General features: G+C 46.1%; 1 protein-coding gene across 1 annotated transcript in view; it reads right to left on the bottom strand.

Annotated features, from left to right (window-relative positions):
• Positions 1-27,288, bottom strand: part of LOC115458756 (protein mono-ADP-ribosyltransferase PARP4-like) — a gene marked incomplete at its 3' end in the record, with an annotated part of 153,292 nt that overhangs the window by 44,294 nt on the left and 81,710 nt on the right. The window contains 3 exon segments of the mRNA XM_030188568.1: positions 540-626; positions 12,726-12,857; positions 23,512-23,633. Of these exon segments, the coding sequence (XP_030044428.1) occupies positions 540-626; positions 12,726-12,857; positions 23,512-23,633 (341 nt within the window).

Here is a 27,288-nt window from a genome sequence, read left to right as displayed (position 1 = left end):
AAAAAAAAAATTCTGGATCCTGGAGGTAGAAGAGAGAGAGAGAGAGGTGCTGATCCAGGTGAGGGAGGAAGGGCTGGAGGGGAGCCTCTATGTATACTTGGGTCACAGCGTTTCTGTCTATATTTTTAGTTTTAAAATTTGACTTTTACATGACACTGACTTCTAATAGAGTATATATGGTATGTGCATATTTTTCCAAACCACACCTAACACAACCGCTTTGAATCTTGGCATCCTGGGCCATCTATACATGTAAACAGTGGCATTCTAAGATAGTTATATTTATACTTCTAGATTGTACATATAGGTAAACAACAATTGACATGTGTAGATGCTGTTCAAAGCTTCTGAAATGATCTCCACAATCTACTAATTGAAAGCATCAACTACAGACAAAAATGTTTTCCAGTGGTACAATCTCAATATCGTTGCCCTATTACAGCTCTAGTTCCAAAACAGGTATCGGTTCAGATCACAATCTTAGATTAGGATTTTATCTCAACAATGTAAAAAATCAACACATTTACAGAAATACACACCGGTGCATCCTGATCCATCAAGTAAGCTCCATGGCCTTCACTGACAGCTTGTCTGTATTCCTGGTGAGCCTGGTCCTTTTCCTTCACCTATAAACAATTGTTTCAAATAATTGTCAAACATTTCCATGGTACTTGTAAACAGTGATAGGATTGGGGGAGGGGGGTGAGGACGCAGAAATCTGAAGAGAGAGATTTATTGCTACTACGTCTATGCAAAACTGACAAAGCTAAATGGGTTTTTTAAAATGGCAGCATGGAAAAATTAGGGTCTTACCTCATACTTCTTTTTCCTTTAGTTCCATCAGACCAGTCTAGAACCTGTGGGCTATGCCCGCCAACCAGCAGATGGAGACAGAGAAAAAAAAAGAAGTTCTGCATGCTTCACCTAATAAGGGCACCGTGCAGCCTTAAATGCTCAGTATTTTGAAAGACAAAACAGTGGACCATCTGTTTTCTTTTTCGCTCAAGTTGTTGTAATAAAAATATTCATTTAACATACTGCTAATAAAAACTTCAAAAAGCTAAACTGTTAGAGAAAACTGAAGTTTAACTGTTGATAAAAAGAGTCAGAAGAGCAATATTAAAGCATACTAAATTAATTTAAGAACTAGAAATATATTAGGGAGGGCATCTGGAGAGGTCTGGTGGAACTAAAGAAAAGAAAATTAGCAGGAAAGGCCACATTTCTCCTTCCTTAGCTTCTTCATCAGACCAGTCCAAAACCTGTGGGATGTATTAAAGTAGTTCCCAAGATGGGTGGGACTCCAGAATATCCACTCAGGACAGGAGAAAAGCATAGGAGGATGTACAACATCCCACCTTAGAGAAGGCGACCTACATGTGGATTTAATGCTTGATAAAACCTTTCAGGAGGCCTTGAAAGCATGATAAAGCTGCAACTTGAACTTATAAGGTATCCCAAGTTATTTCTACCTGGATTCTATCCTAAAGAAAAGAAAGATTCAACAGAGGAAGAACTGCCTCCTCTGCAAACTCTCAAGTATGCTAAAGAAGGAAGGCAGTTCTAAGACTGAAAAAGCATGACTAAGATATGCTCCTGGAAATCTACAGCATTTGAAGCATGACCACTCAAGAGCCAATCTGTAATAGAAACATAAGAGACATTTCTTGCAGTAAAATATCATCTAATGGGAAATCCAAAGATGTTGAAATGTCTCAGGTTAAAACTGAATAACCAAAACCTCCATGGTTAGTTTGGTGCTATAGGAAAATAGTGGTAGAGAGAGAGAACCTCTGGAGCACCCAATCTAACATGGAGATGACTAGAACATATACTTCAGTTTCCATACATTCAGGGTTGGAGAAATGGTTTGTATACTAGCAATCAGCACTGAAGATAGAAAAAGAAAATGCTTCTTATACCTCCTTATCTGTTGACTGCACTAAGCTCTCTCTTTGGTAGAAACGCCCTCAATGCTCTTCCATGAAGAGGAAGGAGAAAGGCCTATAGCAGTAGTCAAATGGCAGAAAGCTCCAGAGAGTTGAAGGATCACAAAACTGTGGACCAAAACTAAACCTCTTGTGTCACCTGATCCAGAGCATCCCAGTCAATGGGCCAGTACCTGATGCTGTTATTTTCCAAATGGTAGTTTCAAGGTTGACATCTCAGAACACAATGCTGAACCAAAGCCATTACGTTATACTGCACCATGCTAGAACTCCAAGAGAACACTACACGCATAGATCTAAGAGTGTATCAACTAGTGAGAAAACAGAAAACTCCGTTAAGGACGTTATTTGAATCCAAGGCCATGAGACTGAATTTATGGACACTGCACTGATTCCTGCACCTTTATCTAGCCCCATGACTAAGGCTCCATGTGGTGCAGAAGCAATCGGATGTAGAATTAAATTGGAATACTCCTTGAACTTGAAGGAAAATTTACAATGACTTGGTGATGGAGTCTCTCACCTAAGAAGAGTAAGCCTCAACAGGAAACTTGGCTGCCCTAGAAGAGACTGACCACTTAGCCAAGAGGTTAGAAGAAGTATAGTATGTTTATGTCCATTTCAACTTGCTTCATCACCTAATCTAAAGGCAGGCCAAAACAGTTTACAATAAAACCAGAGAAAGGAAAAGAATGCCACTAACACAGACAGAAAAGCAACTCAAATATTATGCAGAAGAACAGAAAACCAAACTTTGGGCTGCCATCTCTTCAGTGTCTTAAAGCACAGGGATTGAAAATGGATGCACTCCAAATACCTTTTTGCAAATAAAAAGGTACAACCAATAAAACTCTCTCAGAGAATGCTTCAGGAACAATTGCCCAAATCCATAGAACAAAGAACCCTGCTGTTATGGTGATCTCTGTGAAAACCATTGGAACTCAGTCATCCCCTTCAGGCAGATAAGCTGTTCACCAGAGACAAGACCTTCCTTTAAGAATTTGGGTTTTTTTTGTTACATTTGTACCCCGTGCTTTCCCACTCATGGCAGGCTCAATGCGGCTTACATAGGGCAATGGAGGGTTAAGTGACTTGCCCAGAGTCACAAGGAGCTGCCTGTGCCTGAAGTGGGAATTGAACTCAGTTCCTCAGGACCAAAGTCCACCACCCTAACCACTAGGCCACTCCTCCACTCCCATTAGCAACGAAGGCAGGAAGCCAAAATACTGTACTAAAGACTCAGAGACCAGAGTTACTTCAGAAGGTTGCTCAAGGTAGCCAGTCTTCCCAAGCTTATATTCATGACCCACAGGTTTGCAAAGCACCACTAAATGTCACTTTTTCATTTTACTCAAAAGATAGTTGGTAAGTTGGGTCCTGGCTTGTTTTGCGGACAACAGTCAACTAGAGGCTGCTGGAACCAAAAGAGCTGCTGCCCATGCTAAATGCAGTCTGCTGGGGGCTCCCTCCAAAATGTGCCCCGAGGAACTCCTCAGCGGCATGGGCCACACTACTACAGAGAGAATAACTGTGCTTAAATGCTGATCAAGATGCTGCTTCTGCCAGCAAAGGAAAGTGGCTACAACCTGAACTCCCCCAGGCCAAGGGTACGAAAAGTCATCCCTTGTTACTTGCGGTGCTAGAACCTCACCTATAATGGCACACCAAAAAATATAGATTTGCACAAGGCTTGTGTCTTGGCTTTAGAGTTAAATGTTAGAAATTTTGGAAGAAGGAAAATGAACCAGCGGGGGGAGGGGGGAGGGTTATTTGGACTCTGTCATGAAACAACTAGCCACTCATCTGGGGCTAACTTTGCGGCCACTTAGAGGGTCTATCCCCAGCACAGCTCAGGTCTGCCTGCACCTGGGTATGTGCTCTGCGCTAGCATCCTTCTCCCACCGACTGGGTCCCACCTGGCAAGTCTCCTGCTCTCAAGTTATCCCCAGTGATTTCTAGGTTGCTGGGACCCAGTGTTCCCACAGTTCCTAGAAAGCAGTCACAGCCCCAACACACAAACTACCTTCTTAGTCAGTCCAGACAAGCAGAGGCAATAATCTAAAAAGGTTTTATGGTTATAAAAATACTGAACAGTGAACTATAAAAACAGATGGAAAACAACAGGTAACTGAATAAGGATCAATTATAAAACTATCTAAACATTTTATCACTAACTGGATAGAGCCTGGGAAGTACAGGAAATATAGCTGCTCACAGGATACAGAATATAACTGTTCACAGGGTCTCAGTAAAATGGTCACTCTCTCTCTACTTCCAAACTGAGACTGGAGAAAAATCCAGTATTTCCAGACTGAATTTGAGCTCCTGGGCCAGAGCCCAGAACAACATTTTTTAAAAGTAGCTGGCCTTATCACTGCAGGGTACTACTTCTTTGTGTTAAACTAAACAAGGTACAGTCATTTCTCTTTAACAGCTTTAAACATAAAACATGTACCACCTGCTGGCCAAACTAGAGAAATACACTTCAAGAAATAATACAGTTTACAGGCTTACAAACCCACTGTTTTGTCACAGTCTCCTCCAAGTTATCCTCTTCTACTGAGGTTTGCATCCTATAGCGTACCCTGAAAATTACCTCAGGTGCACAGGCCAAGCTGGAAAGCAAGACAGGTGCTTTAGCTTAGGCACTCTGAAAGAAGCACTGCTGCTGGAATGAGCACGTGGCCTCTAATGCAGGATCCCTAAGGACTAGTTGAAGGGAATCATCCCTTCTCATGGTACTGGTGTATATTCCCAACTGCTTCCTCTAACCACTAGTGTAGCTTGAAACAAATGCTGCACAACAATTCTTATGATGTCTTAAGGTGAGGAAACAACTTCCCATCCAATTATTTAAACCCCTTTCAAGGGAAAGAAAAAACAAACAGCAGTGAACAATGGAGGGGAAAGGGAAGGGGATGGGAAGAAGAACTTGCACTCCTCCAATTATAATCCTTGCTCCAGATTAAATTAAATTTGCTATATGTCCTTAACTTTTTTTTTTAAAGTTTACAACCAAGTGAGGTACCACTTTGCAAGAGATGCTTCAGTAACCAGATCAGGAGCTGAAGAGTCTGCCTGTCACCATCTGCCAGAGCAATTAAGGATGTCCCCATTTGCTGGTCAATTTGTACAGCCCACAGGTTCTGGACTGGTCTGGTAAGGATGCCAAAGAACAATTGGTGTACACTGTGAAACTAGTTAGGAAAAGTGCCTTCAGTCTTTCTACTTGTTAGGATATATATTGTAGCTTGTATAAAATATGATGCCTAATAATGCAAAATAGGGGGGCAGTTTTCAAACTGTTCACACTGGGACAAAGATTGTGCATAACTTTTACTGTGGACTTTGCATGAGTTCTTAAAGTGGAAGTGTATACATGGCCTTTACATTTACCACAGGTAGAAAATAAGGTCACTTGCACCTGCTTTTTCTATAGACACAATTTTGCTGGAAAATGTATGGGCAAAGATAGATTTAGATCTGGTGGTGAAGTAGAAGTCATTCTTTGAAGTACGGAAACATCAAGGAGTATTTGCTTGTGTAGGTAGGCTGCCACAACCACAATGCATTTGGTGAATACCTTGAGGCTGGTAGGGGGGGGGGGGAGGGAAGGGCTTTGTACTGAAAGGTGAAATTAGATCTTACCTGCTAATTTTCTTTCCTCTAGACCCTCCAGACCGGTCAAGACGCGTGGGTTATGTCCTCCTACCAGCAGAGGGAGACTGAGAAAACACTAAGCTTTTGAAGCCTGTATATATAACCTGTGCAGAACCTCCACTAGCCAGTATAACCCTGACAAAGCAGAGAAACAAAAAACACTAACAACAACTAGCAACCCTGTACATGGACACAGTAAACTGCAAAAACAAGAAACATCTTCCGCTTGCTCTTACGGAAACATGTTCCTTTGCCTTTGATAAAACAGTTGGGCTTCTACAGGTGGACTATCAAAGAAGAGCCTCACCTGTCCCAGACTCCTATCACAAAACAGAAATAAACAGAGTCTGCAATTAGAGAAACAACAATCTACAGCAGCCAAGAATTATCCAACAAACACACCTCCTGGCCTCCAATACAGACAGGGCGGGCTCTTGACCGGTCTGGAGGGTCTAGAGGAAAGAAAATTAGCAGGTAAGATCTAATTTCACCTTCCTCAGCGACCCTCCAGACCGGTCAAGACGCGTGGGACGTACCAGAGCAGTAACTAACTTACGGGAGGGACCTACTAAGGCCAGAGGTCAAAACAGCTGCCCCAAAGCGCACCTCGTCCTTCGCATGCACAGGAATCCTATAATGCTTCACAAAGGAATGCAACGAAAACCAAACCGCAGCCCGACAAATATCTAATGGAGAAATCATACTATTCTCCGCCCACGAGGCTGCCATTCCCCTAGTGGAATGAGCAGACCAGCCCCTAGGCACCACAGGACCCTTCACCAAGTAAGCAGATGCAACCGCCTCCTTCAACCACCGTGCTATGGTCACCTTAGGAGCCGCTGCACCCTTCTTTGGGCCACCATGAAGAACGAACAAACGGTCAGAGGCTCTGAAGTCCTGAGTTCCAGAGAGATAACAACTCAAAACTCTCCTGACATCCAGCTTGGCAATACCACGTTGCTCCGAATCTCCAGCCATATCACCCAACACTGGCAGAGAGATGACCTGATTAACATGGAACTCGGAAACCACCTTGGGCAAAAAAGGAAAGCACCGTCCGCAACGAAACCTTTCCCTCAGAAAGGACAAAAATGGTTCCCTACAAGACAAAGCCTGAAGCTCTGAAACCCTCCGTGCTGAAGTAATCGCCCCCAACAAGACCGTCTTTAAAGATAAATCCTTACAAGATGCCGATACCAGAGGCCCAAACGGAGGCCTGATCAAAGCATTCAAAACTAGCTTCAAATCCCACGGAGGCACCATCCGTCACTGAGGCGGACGCAGCAACTTAACACCCTTCAAAAAACGCACTACCTGAGGCACAGAAGCGAAGGACTTTCACTGAAGCTTCCCACGAAAACATGACAAAGCTGCCACCTGAACCTTCAGTGTAGACAAGGCCAGACCCCTATCAACACCATCGTGCAAAAATTCCAAAACTTCCGCCACCGAAGAGCTAACCGGCCGAACTCGATGGTCTTCACACCAGTGCTCAAAGATTCTCCAAACCCGGACCTACGCCAAGGAAGTGGATCGTCTACGGCAACTCAACATCGTAGCAAAGCCACTGGACGAAAGCCCCTTCTTCTTCAACTTGTGCCGCTCAAGAGCCAAGCCGTAAGCGAAAACCGAGCCGGATCCGGCATGATTATCGGGCCTTGACACAGAACTGATCCCAACAAAGGCAGGGCCGCCGCCCCTGCCAACCGCACCAGGTCTCTGTACCATGGTCGACGCTGCCAATCCGGAGCCACCAGAATCACCCGACCGGAGTGATGTTCGATGCGCTATATTACTCGACCGACTAACAGCCACGGAGGAAACACATACAGCCACTCCCGAGGCCAAGGCAACAGAAGAGCGTCGATTCCCTCCGCTCGAGGGTCTCTTCAGCGACTGAAAAAAAAAATCTCTGAACTTGCGCATAGCGAGCCGTTGCCCTAAGATCTATCACCGAAAGTCCCCAGACCGACACAACTCGCTGGAACACTGACCGAAGAAAAGACCACTCTCTGGGATCTAGAGTGTGCCTGCTGAGATAATCTGCATCTATGTGACCTACCCCGGCCACATGCGCTGCCAAGAGAGCCTGAAGATGAGTTCAACTGCGCCGCCAAGGCTCTTCGTCCCCCTTGACGGTTGACATACGCTACTGCCATGGCGTTGTCGCAGAGCACTCGGACTGCCTTGTGGCGAACCACCGACGGCAAGGCCTGGAGCGCCACCCGAATGGCCCGAGTTCCAGCCGGTTGATGGACCACTCTGCTTCTGCCCGAGACCACCGGCCTTGAGCTACCTGACCGAGACAATGTGGCCCCCCAACCTTGCAGACTGGCATCCGTGACCATTACCAGCCCCTGTGGGGACTCCAACGGCATTCCTTTTCCCAAATTGCGCGGGTTGAGCCACCATCGGAGACTGAGACGAGGGGCCACCGACAGCGGACAACACCTCTCCAAGTCCTGCGACAGAGGGGACCAACGACTGAGCAGAGCTGACTGTACCTGACGCATGTGCGCCCTGGCCCACAGAACTACCTCTATGGTCGCCGCCATCAGGCCCAGGACCTGACGATAAGTATGGGCCGTCGGCGCCTTCTCTGCAAGGAACCGACGAATCGGACCCTGTAACTTGGAACCAAAAGGCCGCACGAAGGAAAGTAAAGATAAGTTTCCGTCAAATCCAGGGAAGTGAGAAACTCTCCTTTCCGGACCGCACCAGTGACCGACCGCAACGTCTCCATCCGGAAAGAGGGCACCTTGAGTGCCGCATTGACCCTTTTGAGATCTAAAATGGGACGAAAAGTGTCCTCTTTCTTGTGGACCACAAAATAGATCAAATAGCACCCTGAGCGTTGCTGATCTGAAGGAACAGGAACCACGGCTCCCAACGCGAGCAGCCACCGCAGAGTGTCCCTCACTGCTGCCCTCTTGCTCCAAGACCGACAGAGGGATTCCAGAAACACTTCGGGAGAACAGCTTTCGAATTACAGCGCATATCCGCCTCGAAACACCTTGAGAACCCACTGATCTGACCTGATTTGGGCCCAGCTCTGGTAAAACAGACTCAGCCAAGCCCCAACATGCAACAGAGCCTAAGCCGCCACACCTTCATTGGGAATTGCGGCCTGAATACTAACCTCCCGCGGAAAAGCCACGCCCTCCGCGACGACTCTCACGAAAGAACTGTGTGCGCTGGAAAAACCGACCCCTAGAGGTCCTACTACTACTACTATTAAACATTTCTATAGCGCTACTAGACTTACGCAGCGCTGTACAAATTAACATGAAAAGACAGTCCCTGCTCAACAGAGCTTACAATCTAAATTGGACAGACGAACAGACAGCTAGGGGTAGGTCCCACTCGATCTGCCCGGCCTATACCGCTGAGCCTCCCTAAACCGTCCCCGAGAGGAACTAGTTCTGGCCCCTGCCTTGAACCGAAAATCTGGAAGCCATAGAACCTTGGTATCACTAAGACCTCACACTAACTTGTCCAAATCTTCTCCAAAGAGCATAGCTCCCTTAAGTGGCAGAGACCCACAACCATAGCCATATTTTTTGTCTGAAGTACGCAACAAATCATAAAAGCCTCAGACAAAAAGGATGAACCAACATCTACCGAATCATCCAGGAGCTTCTCGGCCCAACGAAAACATGCCCGAGCTACCAGACCCCCACAAACCAAGGCCTGCAGGGCTAGAGCCGACAAAACAAAACTACGCTTGAGAAAAGATCCCAACCTCCTATCCTGAGGATCACGGAGGGCCGTTCCTCCATCAACCGGAATAGCCGTAGCTATAATTACTGCCGTCACTACTGCATCTACCATGGGAGCCTTAAAGGAATCCCTATCGTCCTGAGGGAGGGGATAAAGCCTCGCCATTGCCTTTGCCACCTTACACGGCAAATCCCATTCCTGACAAATCATCTCCCGGAGATCCTTGTTCATAGGGAAGGATCACGCCTGACGCTGAATGCCCTTCACCAACGGATCCTGGACAGTTTCCCCCAAAGCCACCTCAGGACCAAACTGAAGGGTGGACGACACCTGATCTATGAGTTCTGACAGCTCATCTTTATGGAAAATCCGCACTACTGAAGGATCCTCTCCAGGAATCCAACAATCCTGCTCCTGAGAGCCGTCAATTCCATCTGACTCCCCCAGATCACTAAGCGCAGCTTCTGCAGTTACAGGAGAAAAACATTGCCTGTCCTCTGACCACTCTAACCGTGGTCTCTCAGCCAAGCCGAAAACAGCCCCCTCTTCCAATTGGGGGGGGAGGGGGGTCCCAATCTCCAGGCCTGATACCGCGTCCAGACAAAATCTGGAGGAAAGCCCACCATTCCTGGACCGTCATTAGGCCCTTTTGTGCCAAAAACGGAGGCCGCAGGCCCAAAAACAAATGGCTCCACGGGCCGCGTCGGACTCAAGATGGCGGCTGTTCCCGCCGAAACTGTTCCCGCTGACAGCGGCCCTGCCTACGCTCCCGCTGACCCGGAGACTCCTGACACCATCGATCCCTCCGCGGTCAAGTCGGGGGGAGCCACAGCCACTTTTATAAGTGCACCGCAAAGCTACACTGAGCGCCCGGTGCCTCTACCCCTCGCCACGAGCACGCGCGACATCGGAGGAGCTGGGCCGCCATAAACCACGAGGGACGGGAAAAGCTGTTCCGTAAACGCGCCAAACCAAAAACTCACTCACACTGCAAAAGCACTGAAGAAAGCGCTGCTCCCTCGTTCCAGCAAGGAATCTAAACCCCCGTTCGGTCCGCTGAAAATAAAGAAATAAATGCCCTTAAAGGCACAGTACTCCAACTCTGGCAGCTGGAAATTGTAAGGCACTCAAGGCTACAATACTGAGAAAGCAGCCGAGGCACAAATCTGCCAAGCAAAACGAAATAGAATAACTGACCTTAAAGGCACAGTACTCTAATTCTGGCATCTGGAAATTGTAAGGCACTCAAGGCTACAATACTGAGAAAGCAGCCGAGGCACAAAGCTGCCAAGCAAAACGAAATAGAATAACTGACCTTAAAGGCACAGTACTCTAATTCTGGCATCTGGAAATTGTAAGGCACTCAAGGCTACAATACTGAGAAAGCAGCCGAGGCACAAAGCTGCCAAGCAAACAGAAATAGAGAGCAGCACAGGGGGAGGGACCCAAACATAGGTGTAACACCCCAGGGGGAAAAACTGGGCCCCACCGGATCCAGGGCCCCAAAGCACTTTTTTTTTTTTTTTTTTACACACACGTACAGGGTACTGCAACAGAATAAAGTTTGGAAGGAAAAAGTCCTACGACCCAATGACAAACTACCTCACCAGACTATTGGAGACTGCACAGGCTGTCAACTGCTACCTCTGCTGAGACTGAGAAAATACTGGCTAGTGGAGGTTCTGCACAGGTTATATATACAGGCTTCAAAAGCTTAGTGTTTTCTCAGTCTCCCTCTGCTGGTAGGAGGACATAACCCACGCGTCTTGACCGGTCTGGAGGGTCGCTGAGGAAATGGTTATTTGTAGGATGAAATTAAGAACATCCTGCCAATGGAATAAACTGATATATGCATATAGGCTTTCTTTAATTCTCTTGTATTGGCATGAGTTCTACTGATTGTATTGGTTTCTAATAGTTTAATAACTTTCTGAAGTAGGTGGATGAGGGCCTATAGTACTTGAGACATGGCAAGGGTCTTTCAGGTGGAATAAGTAGAAATCTGAGGTGAAATCCAGATATCATAATACTGAGCACAAAGCATCTGTTTTCTGTCAATCTTGAAGAAAGTAATCATGACCTAACAGGGCCGGCAGGGTATATGTTGGAAAACCAACTGGCTGTATTCATATGTTTCAGTTGACTGGGCTGAGAAGGAGCAGCCTGCTTCAGCTTCCTTCTTTTTTTGCAAAGCCTAGATTTTTTCATTGGTAAACACCCATTTATGTCTTTGAAAACTGTTTCCATAATTTAATATTGAGGCAATTTTTAGAATGGCTATGTTGCTGATCTGTGGGTATTATGTATCTGTAGTTACAAGCCAGTTTTCAAAGGGAAATTCCTTATAGGATTTTCCTTTGAAAACTGGGTCATGGTGCACAAAGGCTACTTAATACTCAAATACCTCTATACCTGCTTTGAAGCAAGTGTAAATGTACATGCAGAGATTACATGAAGGGGTTTCAAATGAAATCCCAACATGTACCTTCTCTCCCCTAACCTAACCTCACCCCTTTTTTGCCACAGGTAGAAGTACACTTTCTGTGAACAGAATCATGGTTTTTTTTAAATCAGCAGGATCTGATCATTAGCTTTGAGTCTGTACAAACCAAGATACAGTCTCGATTATCCATTCTTTGGAAATCCGACCATCCGACATATCCAACAAAGCCCCCCCCCCCCCCAATTATGTCGCATTGCCTTTAAGAAGCGCACGGCTTCTCAACCTTTTTTCTGGCTTCACATGCTGCAAGAAAGTCATTTTTTAGCCATGTTCGTGCTGACACCGTGCTTCTCTGTAAAGGAAGCATGCTTTGCAGCTGATACTCTTTCATGCGCCCCTCATCCGAGTTAAGAAGCGTGTGGCTTCTCTTCCTGTTTGTGATTTGAACCCATGCTTTTATGAATGAATTTTTGGATCTGGGATCCTGTTTCTGTAGCGAAAGAACCATTTTTTTTATAAGACCAAGCTTTCATGCTTTTTTTTTTTTTTGAGACCATGGTTCTATGCAAGGGAACCATAATTTTTGGATCTTGGACCCCTCTTTTGCAGCGAGGGAACCATTTATTTATTGCATTTGTACCCCACATTATCCCACCTTTTTGCAGGTTCAATGTGGCTTACAGAGTGTTGTTATGATGCAGTCATTACATGATCTTAGATACAGTCGATGATAAGCTAAGGTAGGTAATTTAGATGCAGGTGCTAGGTAGGTCTTGTGAGAGGTGTTTTAGATGCATCTGAGTAGTTTGGGGAATAGTTAGTGAGGATGTCCTTAGTAGGCTTTGTTGAAGAGAACATTTTAAGCTAAGACCTTGCTTTTATAACATTACAGCATGGCAGTAATTTTTGGATCTGGGATCCCATTTATGCACCATAATACATGATTAATTTACCTCTCCTATGATATGTTTTCCATTGATGAAGGCTTCGAAACCACACACAGCTGCAGTGCCATCCAAAGGAAAGACATACTTTGCCTCAATGGGAATGCTGGATAAGTTGGTGTATGTCTGAAAAACCACTACCTGAAATGGAAGGAGAACTAGCTGTCATGCTGGTCCTCAGTGAAAAACTCCGCTACCGAAATTTTTATATCATATGATGATCACACTCCTAGATGCACAAATATATTACACTCAAGTTCAATATTATCAAGTATCAACAAGACACTGAACATGAAGAACATGCTGTAAATGGCCAATAACTTTATTCAGGTTTTTCAGTAATGGTTTTAAACATTTATTGTCTGCTTCCATCCAAAACATTTCACAATAAAAAAACACATAAAACAAACACCTTCCCCCATCAACCTCCCTACTCTACAAAGGGGATCTTCCCCTCTAAGACACAAATATGCACATCTGTCACCAGATTGTCAATCATCCTGCCCCCCCTTCATTTGGTGGTCAAATATCAGGAAAAAGGTAGCCCTTGAAGATGCATCTTAAATAATGTCATGTCTCCGAAACAGTAGGGAAAAATTAATTCTTACCTGATCATTTTCTTTCCATTACTCCCAACAGATCAATCCAGAGACTTGTGGGTTGTGTCCCTCTACCAGCAGGTGGAGACAGAGAGAACCTCAGAGATTTGCTATATGTGGACCTGTGCAACCAAGTAAACCTCAGTATGAACGATACCAAAGCAGTGGAATGGAAACAATAGAAAACTCTCCTGACATTGTCAGACCAAATGCCCAACATACTTCCACCACTTCCAAATTTATTTGTTTTTCTTATTTAATCAAATGAAGGAACATTCAGAACAACGAAATCCGAAAAAACTAACCAACCAAAACAAAACTGCAGACAGTAAATCTGGGTAGGGGGCTCTGGATTAGAGGTGACGAATAACTTTTGTCTCTCTGACCATCTCTTCGTCCTTTTTTGAGGCAGTAAGAAGGGTCATATGGCTTCCGAGGTCACCATAGCCCATTGGGTGAGGGAGGCCATCACTGGCCTACATGGCATTGGGCAAGCGAGCCCCTGCGCAAATTCGTGCTCATTCTACGCGAGCTCAGGTTTCCTTCTATGCAGAGTCCTGTTTGGTTTCTCTGGAAGATATCTGCAGAGCCGCTACATGGGCTTCGGTCCATACGTTCACTAATCATTATCGGGTGGATGTGGCAGCTCGGCAGGATGCGGTGTTTGGCTAGTCGGTGATTTCTGCCGGGTTGGGGGTGTCCCGCCCTACTTGAGGACTACTTGGGTACATCCCACGTCTTCCCGGCGAAAAGTCGGCAAATACAGAGACTGCCCCAAATGGAAACAAGAAACCACCTTGGGCAAAAACGAAAGAACTGTCCTAATCGATACTCCTGCCTCTGTAAAACGCAGGAAGGGGTCTCTGCAAGAAAGAGCCTGCAACTCTGAAATTCTCCGAGCTGAAGTAACGGCTACTAGGAAAATTGCCTTCAAGGTAAAATCCTTAACCGTAATCCCCATAAGGGTTCGAAAGGAGGACGCTGAAGCGCTTTGAGAACTAGATTAAGGTTCCAGGATGGCAGAACTGGCACATGCGGAGGACGCAACCAATTTACGCCCCTCAAAAAACGAACCACATCCGGGTGGGAGGCGATCGACACCCCCTGAAGTTGGCCTCTAAAGCATGCCAGAGCTGCCACCTGCACCTTAAGAGAACTCAATGAGAATGATTTCTGTACACCATCCTGAAGAAATACGAGGATAACCGATACCGAAGCCAAAGCCGTTGACAATCCCGAACTTGCACACAATGAATCGAAAGTATGCCACACCCTAGCATAAGCTATCGAGGTGGATCTTTTCCGAGCCTGAAGCTTCGTAGCGATAACCACATCCAGATATCCTTTCCTTCTCAACTTCGCCCTTTCAAGGGCCAGGCCGTAAGACCAAAGGGGGAGGGATCCTCCATCATGACTGGTCCCTGCAGCAAGAGACCATCCTGCGCCTGGAGCCGGAGCGGACGATCGAACAGGAGCCTGACCATATCAACTTACCAGGGACGTTTGGGCCAATCTGGGGCCACCAGGATCACTTGACCGGAATGACTGGCAATGTGAGTCAGTAACCTGCCCACTATAGGCCAGAGGAAAAGGCATAGAGCAGGCCCCTGGGCTAAGGTTGTAGAAGAGCATGGATGCCTTCTGAGCCCAGCTATCTTCCTCTGCTGAAGAAACGGGGAAACTTTGCATTGAATGTGGTGGCCATTAAGTCCATCACCGGCATCCCCCAACGTGAAGCTATCTGATCTAAGGCCAGAGGGAAGAGTGTCCACTCCCCCGGCTCCAACTGGTGGCGACTGAGAAAGTCCGCTTGCATATTCTCTACCCCGCTATATGAGCCGCCGTCAAGAGAGAGAGATGAGTCTCTGCCCAATGGCAAATCAGGGCTGCATCGCAAGCTAGTGGTGCACACCCGGTGTCCCCGACGGTTTACGTAGGCGACCGCCGTCACATTATCCGAGAGAACTCGAACTGGGCAACCACGCAGAAGAGACAGTAACTCCCGAAGGGCCAGACGAATCGCCTACAACTCCAAGCGGTTGATGGACCAAGACGCCTCCGTCGAGGTCCAAATGCCCTAGGCCGTCTGTTGGAGGCAATGAGCCCCCCAAACAGACAACAACGCATCTGTGGTCACGATCTTCCATTCTGGGGTTTGCAGAAAAATGCCCGACACCAGATTCTTTTGAATGAACCACAAGTGCATGATTGTGTGCAGACGGGTCGAATATGGCACCTGAACCTCGTAATCCTCCCAGAGAGGAGACCAATGGCTCAGAAGGTGCCACTGCAGGGGGCGCATGTGAGCTCTGGCCCACTTTACGACGTCCAAGGTGAAGGCCATGGAACCCAGAACTTGTACATAGTCCCAAGTCTGCGGGTTCGGAGTTTGGAACAGAGCTCGCAACTGACCCTGCAACCGCTGCGCTCAAGCTGAAGGAAGAGAAACTATCTCTGTTCGGGTATCGAAGTACACTCCCAAGTATTCCAGCGTCTGGGAAGGCGTAAGGCTGCACTTTGGGAAGTTGATCACGCAACCAAGCAACTGAAGCAACCTGACCACTCTGTTGGTTGCCCATTGAATCTCCTCGAAAGAAGACGCCCGCACAAGCCAGTCATCTAGATAAGGATGGACTTGAATCCCTTCCTTTCTGAGATAGGCCGCCACTTTTTCCAAGGTCCTTGTCGAAGTGGCGGCCTATCTCAGAAAGGACTTTTCCAAAAGTCCAAAGTGCTGTGGCTAGGCCGAAGGGCATCGCTTTGAATTGAAAATGACGACAGAGCACTGCAAAGCGAAGAAAACGACTGTGGAGAGGCCAAATTGGAATGTGTAAATAGGCCTCTTTGAGATCGAGAGATGTCAAAAACTCTCCTGGCTGTACCGCTGCGATCACCGAGCGGAGGGTTTCCATGCGGAAATGCCGAACCCATAAGGACCTGTTGAAGCACTTGAGATCTAGGACAGGTCGCCAAGAACCGCCCTTTTTTGGCATCACAAAATAAATGGAGTATCGACCGCACCCTCTTTCTGCTGGGAGTACAGGCTGGACAGCTCCCAGTTGTTGTAAGTTGAGGAGGGTGTGACGAACTGCCCACACCTTGGCGGGAGATTTGCAAGGAGATTCCAGAAACGAGTCTACTATCGGACGAACCAATTCCAACCTGCTGGTAGAGGGACGCAACCCACAAGTCTCTGGATTGATCTGTGGGACGCTATGGAACAGCCGATTGTATATCACAGGTCTTGCCAAACATAAGGAACTCTTCCGAGCCTCCTCAAAACGTACCCTAGCCAAATTAGGGATGGATAACAATACTGCCCCCTCAGACCTCAATCACCTTGCAGGTGTATAAATGTGCAGAGCACCTGTCAGGTAAGCAGCATATGCATGCCAGAACACATTGTTAATCTACTGAAAGGCTAAACTGTATCCTAGCTTCCACAAGAAGTCAATGCAGCTGAACAATGGCAACACATGATCATATCATGGAGAACATTTTGTATTACCTGCAAGGCCTTTATCCATCCAGCAGGAAATCCTAGGTACAACGAGTTAGAATAATCTAAACCAATCAACATCCTAGGTACAACGAGTTAGAATAATCACTCAACATCATACTCTGACCAAACAAATGAAAATCCTCTCCAAGCACAAAGAGCCTCACCTTACTAAACATCTTCAACTTCCGCCAGGGTCGCTTTACTCATACTACCCCTCTCCTCAAGACCCTTCACTGGCTCCCTATCCGTTTTCGCATCCTGTTCAAACTTCTTCTACTAACCTATAAATGTACTCACTCTGCTGCTCCCCAGTATCTCTCCACACTCGTCCTTCCCTACACCCCTTCCCGTGCACTCCGCTCCATGGATAAATCCTTCTTATCTGTTCCCTTCTCCACTACTGCCAACTCCAGACTTCGCGCTGTCTCGCTGCACCCTGTGCCTGGAATAAACTTCCTGAGCCCCTACGTCTTGCCCCATCCTTGGCCACCTATAAATCTAGACTGAAAGCCCACCTCTTTAACATTGCTTTTGACTCTTAACCACTTGTAACCACTCGCCTCCACCTACCCTCCTCTCTTCCTTCCCGTTCACATTAATTGATTTGATTTGCTTACTTTATTTTTATTTTTTGGCTATTAGATTGTAAGCTCTTTGAGCAGGGACTTTCTTCTATGTTTGTGCAGCGCTGCGTACGCCTTGTAGCGCTATAGAAATGCTAAATAGTAGTAGCTTAAACACCTTACACACTTGTTGTTTAAAGGACAAGCCTGCGTCAAGACCACCACCCAAATTACACACCTGATGTATAATAGAAACTTCCTATTCACCTAACTCAACCTACTAGAAAGATCAGTTGCCTCAGATTGAGAGACCACCATTACTTCCAATTTCCCAACATTCAAAACCAATCTATTATCTTCCAACCAGCTGGCCACTGTCATGAATATTGTTTCTCAGCTGTCCCAATGCCAATTTGACTGACATTTAAAAAGGGGAAAAAAGCCCTGCACATCACCAGTATAAACCCTATAAAAGGCCAATAAATACTAAGCAATAGCAGAGAGGAATCACGTAGATTAATAGTAAACAATACAGCAGACACACAAGAACCCTTTGGTACTCCAACAATCAGTTGTTTTGAAGCAGAACACTCATCACCCACCCTAATCACCTGCCTCCTACCTCTTAAGAATAAACTAAGCCATTCCCATACCACTCCTAAAAATTCGAATCCTTTTAAACAACGCAGCAGAATAGCAAGAATCAACGTATCAAATGCAGCCAAAATATCCAGACAAACTATGAAAAAAACTTCTCTCAATACATCCACAATAGACAACAAGAGTGACTCAGTACTGGGGCCTATCTAAATCCAAACTCGTATGAGTCCAAAATCCCAGCAGGTTCAAGAAAGTCATTGAGCTACGTCAAAACCGCATGCTAAATGACCTTTGCAAGCATTGGGAGAGATGAGACGGGTTTATAATTTTTAAGCATTTGAGTACCAAAGATGAATTAACAATGGGAACACTGTAGCAAATTTTAAACTCTCTGGCGTCATTCCAGTTTGCAATGACTCATTCATCACAATCCTTGCCAACACTGGCCCACATAAATCATCCATCTTCCCAAGCCTGTACGTCTAGCCCCCTCTTTGGCCGTTTTCAAGTCCAAACTTAAAGCCCACCTCTTTACCACTGCTTTTGACTCCTAACCACTGCTCACTTGCCCTATCCTTTATCCTCACCTCTTTATTCCCCTACCCTTAATTGTTCTGTCTGTCTCCTCTCTTATCTAGATTGTAAGGTCTTTGCGCAGGGACTGTCTTTTTGTGTATGGTGTGCAGCGCTGCGTATGGCTTGTAGTGCTAAAGAAATGATAAGTAGTAGTTGCAGTGCTGTGCAACACATGGAGGACAAGTAACCCTAGAAGGCTGAGTGGGTCATAAGGTTAGAACATTTCAACACTCTCTAATGTCAAATCTCACTTCATGACCTCAAATGGCTCCAAAAGCCTACCCATCTTTCAACAAAGAAACTCCCAAATTGGTCAGTTATCACTCTGGAAGTAACAATTACATCAATATCAGTAGAGGGTTCTGGCTTTGCATCAGTCTATTCATCTGGTTGAAAGGTTGGATATGATCCCCAAACTACAAACCTCTGCTTCTTTATATAAGATGACTTTTATAACAAAAGAAACATGCAGCTTCTCTGTATTGTACAGTATTTCAAAAGTATACACAGCAAAACTATAAGGGGCTACGTTTTTAGGGGTACGTTTTGATTACAAATGTTTAATCACACGATTAAAAACAAAGGAAGCAAGGAAAACTTAAAATAACAATATTGTATTTATTAATAAAATAACCATAACAAGAACAGGGGGAAAGGAGGGAAGAGATGCAGTCTCAATGACTGTATCTCTTTCTCTCCTGTCCTCCTCCTCTTCCCCATCACTGCCTCTGTCTTTCTTTCCTGTCCTCCCCCCCCCCCCCAGACTGTGTCCTGTCTGCATGCCTGATCTGCGACTCACAGATCAGGCATGTAGACAGACAGCACAGTGCCTTGGTGGGGGGGGGGGAGAACAGAGTGGAAGAGAGATGTAGTCACTCAAGCATCTCTCTTCCTCCCCCCAGACTGTGTGCTACCTGCCTGTATGCCTGAGGCACCATTCAGGTATGCAGGCAGGGAGCAGTCTAGAGGAGGTGGGGGGAGGGGTCCCTGAGAAGATGCAGGATTGAGACAGAGGGGGGAGGAGGAGGGGGATCAGAAAGGATGCTGGACTGTGGTGTGGGGGAACCCGGAAAGGATGAGAGACTGCAGCAGGGGGCAGAAAGGATACAAGACTGCAGCAGGGTGGCCATGAGGAGGCCCACATGCCTAGTACTTACCAGTGGAGACAGGCAGCAGGCAGGCACTAGAAGGCAGGTAGTCAGCAGCAGCAGCAGTAGGCAGGCAAGCACTGGCAGGCAGGTGGGCAAACATGAAGGCAAGCATCGGCAGGGGAGTGGGCAGGCAGGCAGCAGCAGCAGCAAGCAGAGGGGAGGGAGCACCTGCTGATATTCAGCACTCTCCCCAATAGTGACACTCCTCTTTGGCTTACTGGGCAAAGAGCCAATCAGGCACTCCCGGGCTAAACAGCCAATGAAAGCAATGCAGGCTGCAACAAGAAGAGAAAGAGAAGGAGAAAGTAATGGTGGCCATGCAGGGAGAAGAAAAGGTACCCCGGGAGCTTAATTTTATTAACTGTGACTAATATTTTTAATTGCTGTCAATATATATTACATTAATTGTGATTGACGTGCAGCCTTGATAATTTTATAAAGCTTTTTTTTCCACATGTAAAATGTGTCTTACATATGCAGAATGGTTCTTAATAAAATTGTGCAGCCAAATACTTTACATTATATTACATTACAACTAAGGTGGATCACAGAACCAAGATACAGTGGTGGAAATAAGTATTTGATCCCTTGCTGATTTTGTAAGTTTGCCCACTGACAAAGACATGAGCAGCCCATAATTGAAGGGTAGGTTATTGGTAACAGTGAGAGATAGCACATCACAAATTAAATCCGGAAAATCACATTGTGGAAAGTATATGAATTTATTTGCATTCTGCAGAGGGAAATAAGTATTTAATCCCTCTGGCAAACAAGACCTAATACTTGGTGGCAAAACCCTTGTTGGCAAGCACAGCGGTCAGACGTCTTCTGTAGTTGATGATGAGGTTTGCACACATGTCAGGAGGAATTTTGGTCCACTCCTCTTTGCAGATCATCTCTAAATCATTAAGAGTTCTGGGCTGTCGCTTGGCAACTCGCAGCTTCAGCTCCCTCCATAAGTTTTCAATGGGATTAAGGTCTGGTGACTGGCTAGGCCACTCCATGACCCTAATGTGCTTCTTCCTGAGCCACTCCTTTGTTGCCTTGGCTGTATGTTTTGGGTCATTGTCGTGCTGGAAGACCCAGCCACGACCCATTTTTAAGGCCCTGGCGGAGGGAAGGAGGTTGTCACTCAGAATTGTACGGTACATGGCCCCATCCATTCTCCCATTGATGCGGTGAAGTAGTCCTGTGCCCTTAGCAGAGAAACACCCCCAAAACATAACATTTCCACCTCCATGCTTGACAGTGGGGACGGTGTTCTTTGGGTCATAGGCAGCATTTCTCTTCCTCCAAACACGGCGAGTTGAGTTCATGCCAAAGAGCTCAATTTTTGTCTCATCTGACCACAGCACCTTCTCCCAATCACTCTCGGCATCATCCAGGTGTTCACTGGCAAACTTCAGACGGGCCGTCACATGTGCCTTCCGGAGCAGGGGGACCTTGCGGGCACTGCAGGATTGCAATCCGTTATGTCGTAATGTGTTACCAATGGTTTTCGTGGTGACAGTGGTCCCAGCTGCCTTGAGATCATTGACAAGTTCCCCCCTTGTAGTTGTAGGCTGATTTCTAACCTTCCTCATGATCAAGGATACCCCACGAGGTGAGATTTTGCGTGGAGCCCCAGATCTTTGTCGATTGACAGTCATTTTGTACTTCTTCCATTTTCTTACTATGGCACCAACAGTTGTCTCCTTCTCGCCCAGCGTCTTACTGATGGTTTTGTAGCCCATTCCAGCCTTGTGCAGGTGTATGATCTTGTCCCTGACATCCTTAGACAGCTCCTTGCTCTTGGCCATTTTGTAGAGGTTAGAGTCTGACTGATTCACTGAGTCTGTGGACAGGTGTCTTTCATACAGGTGACCATTGCCGACAGCTGTCTGTCATGCAGGTAACGAGTTGATTTGGAGCATCTACCTGGTCTGTAGGGGCCAGATCTCTTACTGGTTGGTGGGGGATCAAATACTTATTTCCCTCTGCAGAATGCAAATAAATTCATATACTTTCCACAATGTGATTTTCCGGATTTAATTTGTGATGTGCTATCTCTCACTGTTACCAATAACCTACCCTTCAATTATGGGCTGCTCATGTCTTTGTCAGTGGGCAAACTTACAAAATCAGCAAGGGATCAAATACTTATTTCCACCACTGTATCAGGTCATTACGTCTGGAGTTACAATAACTCAATTAAATTAGTTAAATAAAGTTGATAATTAAAAAAAAAAAATAATAATCAATCAGTATCTGCCCATCTATATTTCTGGAAAAGAAAAGTTTTCAGTTTTTTTTTTTTTACTAAATATTAGATAATATCTAAAAGATCTAATAGCGAGTGATGTGGAGGGGCATAATCGAAGGGGACGCCAAGTTTTGCTGAGGACATCTTCACAAAATTTCCCGGTGGAGGGGCAGGGAAACCCGTATTATCGAAACAAGACGGACGTCCATCTTTCGTTTCGATAATACGGTCGGGGACGCCCAAATCTTGACATTTAGGTCGTCCTTAGAGATGGTCGTCCCTAGACTTGGTCGTTTCTGATTTTCGGCTATAATAGAAACTAAGGACGCCCATCTCAAAAACGACCAAATGCAAGCCCTTTGGTCGTGGGAGCAGTCAGCATTCATAGAGCACTGGTCCCCCTCACATGCCAGGACACCAACCGGGCACCCTAGAGGGCACTGCAGTGGACTTCAGAAATTGCTCCCAGGAACATAGCTCCCTTACCTTGTGTGCTGAGCCCCCCAAAACCCACTACCCACCACTGTACACCACTACCATAGCCCTTACGGGTGAAGGGGGGCACCTAGATATGGGTATAGTGGGTTTTGGAGGGCTCACATTTACCACCACAAGTGTAATAGGTGTGTGGGGGGGATGGGCCTGGGTCCACCTGCCTGAAGTGCAATACACCCACTAAAACTGCTCCAGGGACCTGCATACTGCTGTGATGGGCCTGAGTATGACATTTGAGGCTGGCAAAAAGGCTGGCACAAAAGATTTTTAAAGATGACTTTTGAGGGTGGGAGGGGGTTAGGTACCACTGGGGGAGTAAGGGGAGGTCATCCCCAATTCTCTCCAGTGGTCATCTGGAGATGGGCACCTTTTTGGGCCTTGTTCATTAGAAAAAGAGGACCAGATAAAGTCGTCCAAGTGCTCGTCAGGGACGCCCTTTTTTTTCCATTATGGGTCGAGGATGCCCATGTGTTAGGCACACCCAAGTCCTGCCTTCGCTACGCCTCCGACACGCCCCTGGGAACTTTGGTCGTCTCCGTGACGTAAAGCAGTTGGGGACTCCCAAAATCGGCTTTCCATTATATCCATTTGGGCGACCCTGTGAGAAGGACGCCCATCTTCCGATTTGTGTCGAAAAATGGGCATCCTCCTCTTTCGAAAATAAGCCTGAATATGTTCCAAATGGTTGCTGCCTGATATGGTATAGAAAGCAATTGTTTCATGGAACTTGTTTGTAGCTGGGAAATGCAACATAAATAGATTACGAGTATTAAATACAGTTTTTGCTCCATGAAGTAAAGAAATCAGGTCAGACATTTAAGATGGAGCAACTCAACATAGAATTTTGGGACACTGTAATGCTTAAATGTAAATTGTACTCATGCCTCAATTGGAAGCCAGTGCAATTTAGAGTAGAAAGCTCTAATTGGGTCATATGTTTGAAGTCCATAGATCAGCCAAACGGCTGTATTCTGAATACTTGTGTACAAATACCCACACCACCAACAATTTAATTCCAACAGAAAAACATGCAAACCTGAGAACAAAAGGCAGGAATGAAACATTACCTGTGCAATTAGATCCATTATTCTTCCTTTAATATGAATATCTTTAAGGGGGATAGAGTTACCAGAAGTATCCAGAAGACCAGCTTTTATCTTGTGCAATGAGCTGTTATCCAAAGAAATCTCTAAATATGAATAGCATGAAGAAGAAATATATTTTTGCCTTTGCTGAATGAGTATCATGACTTAGGTAACAGACATATGAACTGTCAGTATATTTCATTATCCTAAACCACATGGTGGTTTGGTCAGAAACTTTACATTTCTTGTTCACACGACCTTGGTACATCAAAAAGGCAGTAAATAAATCCTAATAAATAAACAAACAAGCATCCAGTAGGGAGTACACCATTGCTACATATATGAATACGAACAAAAAAAGCAAAACTGGGCCTTCAAGACTGAGACAACAGGAGTCCTCTATTAATAAGTGACCCAACATGGGTCGTGTTTCGGCGTTACATAACGCCTGCCTCAGGGGTCTAGTAATAAAGCATGTGGAGGGGCATAATCGAACGCGAACGCCCATCTCCATGGGTGTCTATGTCCGAAAACGGGTACGTGAAGAGGCGGGACAGACCGTATTTTTGAACAAAATGTACGTCCATCTTTTTTTTCGATAGTACAGTTTGTGCCGGCCAAATGCATCAAATTTGTGCGGATTTGAGCTGGGCAGTATCGTTTTTCAGCGATAATGGAAACCGAAGGCGCCCAGCTCAAAAACAATCAAATCCAAGGCATTGGGTCGTGGGAGGGGCCAGGATTTGTAGTGCACTGGTCCCCCTCACACAGTGGCGTACCAAGGAGAGGCAGTGGGGGCGGTCTGCCCCGGGTGCACGCCGCTGGGGGGGGTGCCACGCGCCGGTCAGCGTCGTTGGTTTCCATGCTCCCTCTGCCCCAGAACAGGAAGTAACCTGTTCCGGGGCAGAGGGAGCATGGAAACGAACGACGCTGACCAGCGGCGTGCACCGGGGGGGGGGTTCTTTCACCGGGGTGGGGGGGGTGTCCCTTCGCCGGGGGGGGGGGGGGCGCTGCACGGGGGGGGGGGCACTGCACCCGGGGGGGCGGGGCGCATCGGCGATCTGCCCCGGGTGTCAGCGCCCCTTGGAACGCCACTGCCCTCACATGCCAGGACAGCAACTGGGCACCCTAGGGGGCACTTGTAAAGCATAAAAACAAAAGTAAAATACCTCCCAAGTCCATAGCTCCCTTCCTTTGGGTGCTGAGCCCCTCAAATCCCCCCCAAAACTCACTGCCCACAACTCTACATCATTACCATAGCCCTAAGGGGTGATGGGGAGCACCTATATGTGGGTACAGTGGGTTTTGGGGGCGGTCTGGTAGGCTCCCATTTACCACCACAAGTTCGAACAGGTAGGGGGGGATGGGCCTGTGCCCACCTGGGTGAAGTCCACTGCACCCACTAACAATTGCTCCAGGGACCTGCATACTGCTGTCATGGAGCTGGGTATGACATTTGAGGCTGCCATACAGGCTGGAAAAAAAGGTTTTTCAAGTTCTTTTTTTTTGGTGGGAGGGGGTTAGTGACCACTGGGGGAGCCCGGGGAGGTCATCCCCGATTCCCTCCAGTGGTCATCTGGGCAGTTGGGGCACTTTTTTGGGACTTGTTCATGAAAAAAAAGGGTCCAAAAAAAGTGACCCAAAATTGCAGTAAAACCGCCTTTCTTTTTTCGATTATTGGCCGAAGGCGGCCATCTCTCCTCGGCCGATAACCACGCCCCAGTCCCGCCTTTACCACACCTCCGACACGCCCCCGTCAACTTTGGTCGTTCCTGCAACGGAGTGCAGTTGAAGACGCCCCAAATCAGCTTTCGATTATACCGATTTGGTCGCAAACGGGAGAAAGACGCCCATCTCCCGATTAGGGTCGAAATATGGGCGTCTTTCTCTTTCGGAAACAAGCTGGATAGTGGCATAAAAATGAGAATAATAATAATAATTACAAAATAATAATGATAATAAAAACAACATAGGCAACATATAGTGTAATGATAAAACAGCATCACCATAAAATCTCTCTATATAAAAAGCAACACCAACGTTCTATGAAGCCTCCAGCCGGAAGTGTGAAGGGGGCGAGATATCCGGTTTCCCTATGAGTGTCTGCCCCGCCCTCTCTGTAACACAGTCAGTGAAGGAAAACAGCAGAGCACGAAATCAAATCGCTGGCTCTGTAACAGTGAAGGACTCAGAGGGGGGAGGGGAGAGAGGCCAGAGGGCAGGGACACACACACTCCCACATGCACACAGAAGAAAACATCGCTAGCCCCCGTTTCATTTGCATCAGAAACGGGGCTTTTTTACTAGTATTTATATAAAAAGGACATTACCAAATAATTAGAAATACTTTAGGAATACATATGTGTGTGTATAAAGTATGTACAAACTTAAGAAAATCCATCCATCAAAATGGGCGAAAATGTTCAAGAACATCTATAAATAAAAACCAACCACATATAAACCGAACATATCTATGTATAAACATCCATATCTGATTCTGATGAATGAATCAAATGAACACATGTAAACATGGGTTTAAATTCCTATATTCATTTGTGTACCATATTATTAAGTTTAACCAAAAAAAATTTGTATTATTAATTTTAACCAAAAAAAAAAAAAAATTGTTTTAAAAGAATGTTTATAAGAAGTGTGTATGTAAAAGACAATACCAATAATTAAAAAATACAAATATAGTAATTAAAATAGTGATAAAAATGACCTCCAATGTATTAATAAACAAATTTAGGTTAATGGGGACAGTGGGTTGGGGGGGGGGGGAATCCACAGGAAAGGGAGAGTCTGGAAAATCTGTGGCTTTTGTTGAAGAAGGTTCCCAGACCAATACTGGTGATATACAAATTTTTGAGGGAATATGACCCTAGGCCATTTGGTTTTCAGGGGGCTTAGGAGGAGGATTTAAATTACTGTTTTTCTGATCAGGAGTGGGAAGTTATTTGTGGGGAGGTGCAGAAAGCCTCGGTATGTGTTTTGGTGCAGGCAAATGCATATAAAAGTCTTATCCCGATGGTATTACACACCTGAGAGATTGAAGAGGATGTACCCCAGTGCGTCGGATCTATGTTGGAGGTGTGGTTCACAGAGGGGTACTTTTATACATATATGGTGGTCATGCTCCGGGGTGGTACCTTTTTGGCAAGATGTTATGAAAGTATTAGTAAAGTTGATTGGATCATCCTTGGTGTGCAGCCCTTTGGTGTGTCTCTTGGGCTTACATAATGAAAGGGAATCTTGGGAGGAGCGGAAATGGTTACGATGGGAGCTGGCAGCAGCTAAGTGCCTCATAGCACAGTACTGGAAGAGGGTAGATCCCCCGACATTGGGTGATTGGAAATGTAAATTGGGTCAGTTAATACAAATGGAGAGACTAACGGCTTACCGTAGGGAGGGTACATGGCGACATAAGGGAAGATGGGTTCGCTTACAACAGCGATTGACAAGTATTTAGGTCAATGGAGCCTTATAGGAGGGGGGAGGGGAGTGGAGAGGGAGGGGGAGAGAGAGTGCTCCAAAAAACCACGAGGTGCTCTTAAGCTGAGTTGGAGCTGGAGATGGTGAGAGTGAAGGGGAGGGGGATGTTGTATCTGAGGAGTACAAGGTTTAGTTGGGCTGTGGTGGTTGTCTTTGTGATGATCTTGTTATTTGTTGTAGTGGATATAGTGATGAGTTGGTTTTAGATGTAGTAGTGTAGTAAAGTATTTATGAGCCCCTGCGTGGGCAAATGTGAGCGAGATGTGC

This window comes from Microcaecilia unicolor, unplaced genomic scaffold (genome assembly GCF_901765095.1).
Source record: "Microcaecilia unicolor unplaced genomic scaffold, aMicUni1.1, whole genome shotgun sequence".
Lineage (NCBI taxonomy): Eukaryota > Metazoa > Chordata > Amphibia > Gymnophiona > Siphonopidae > Microcaecilia > Microcaecilia unicolor.
Note: the sequence above shows the minus strand (reverse complement) of the source record. Positions and strands in the feature narration are given on the sequence as shown.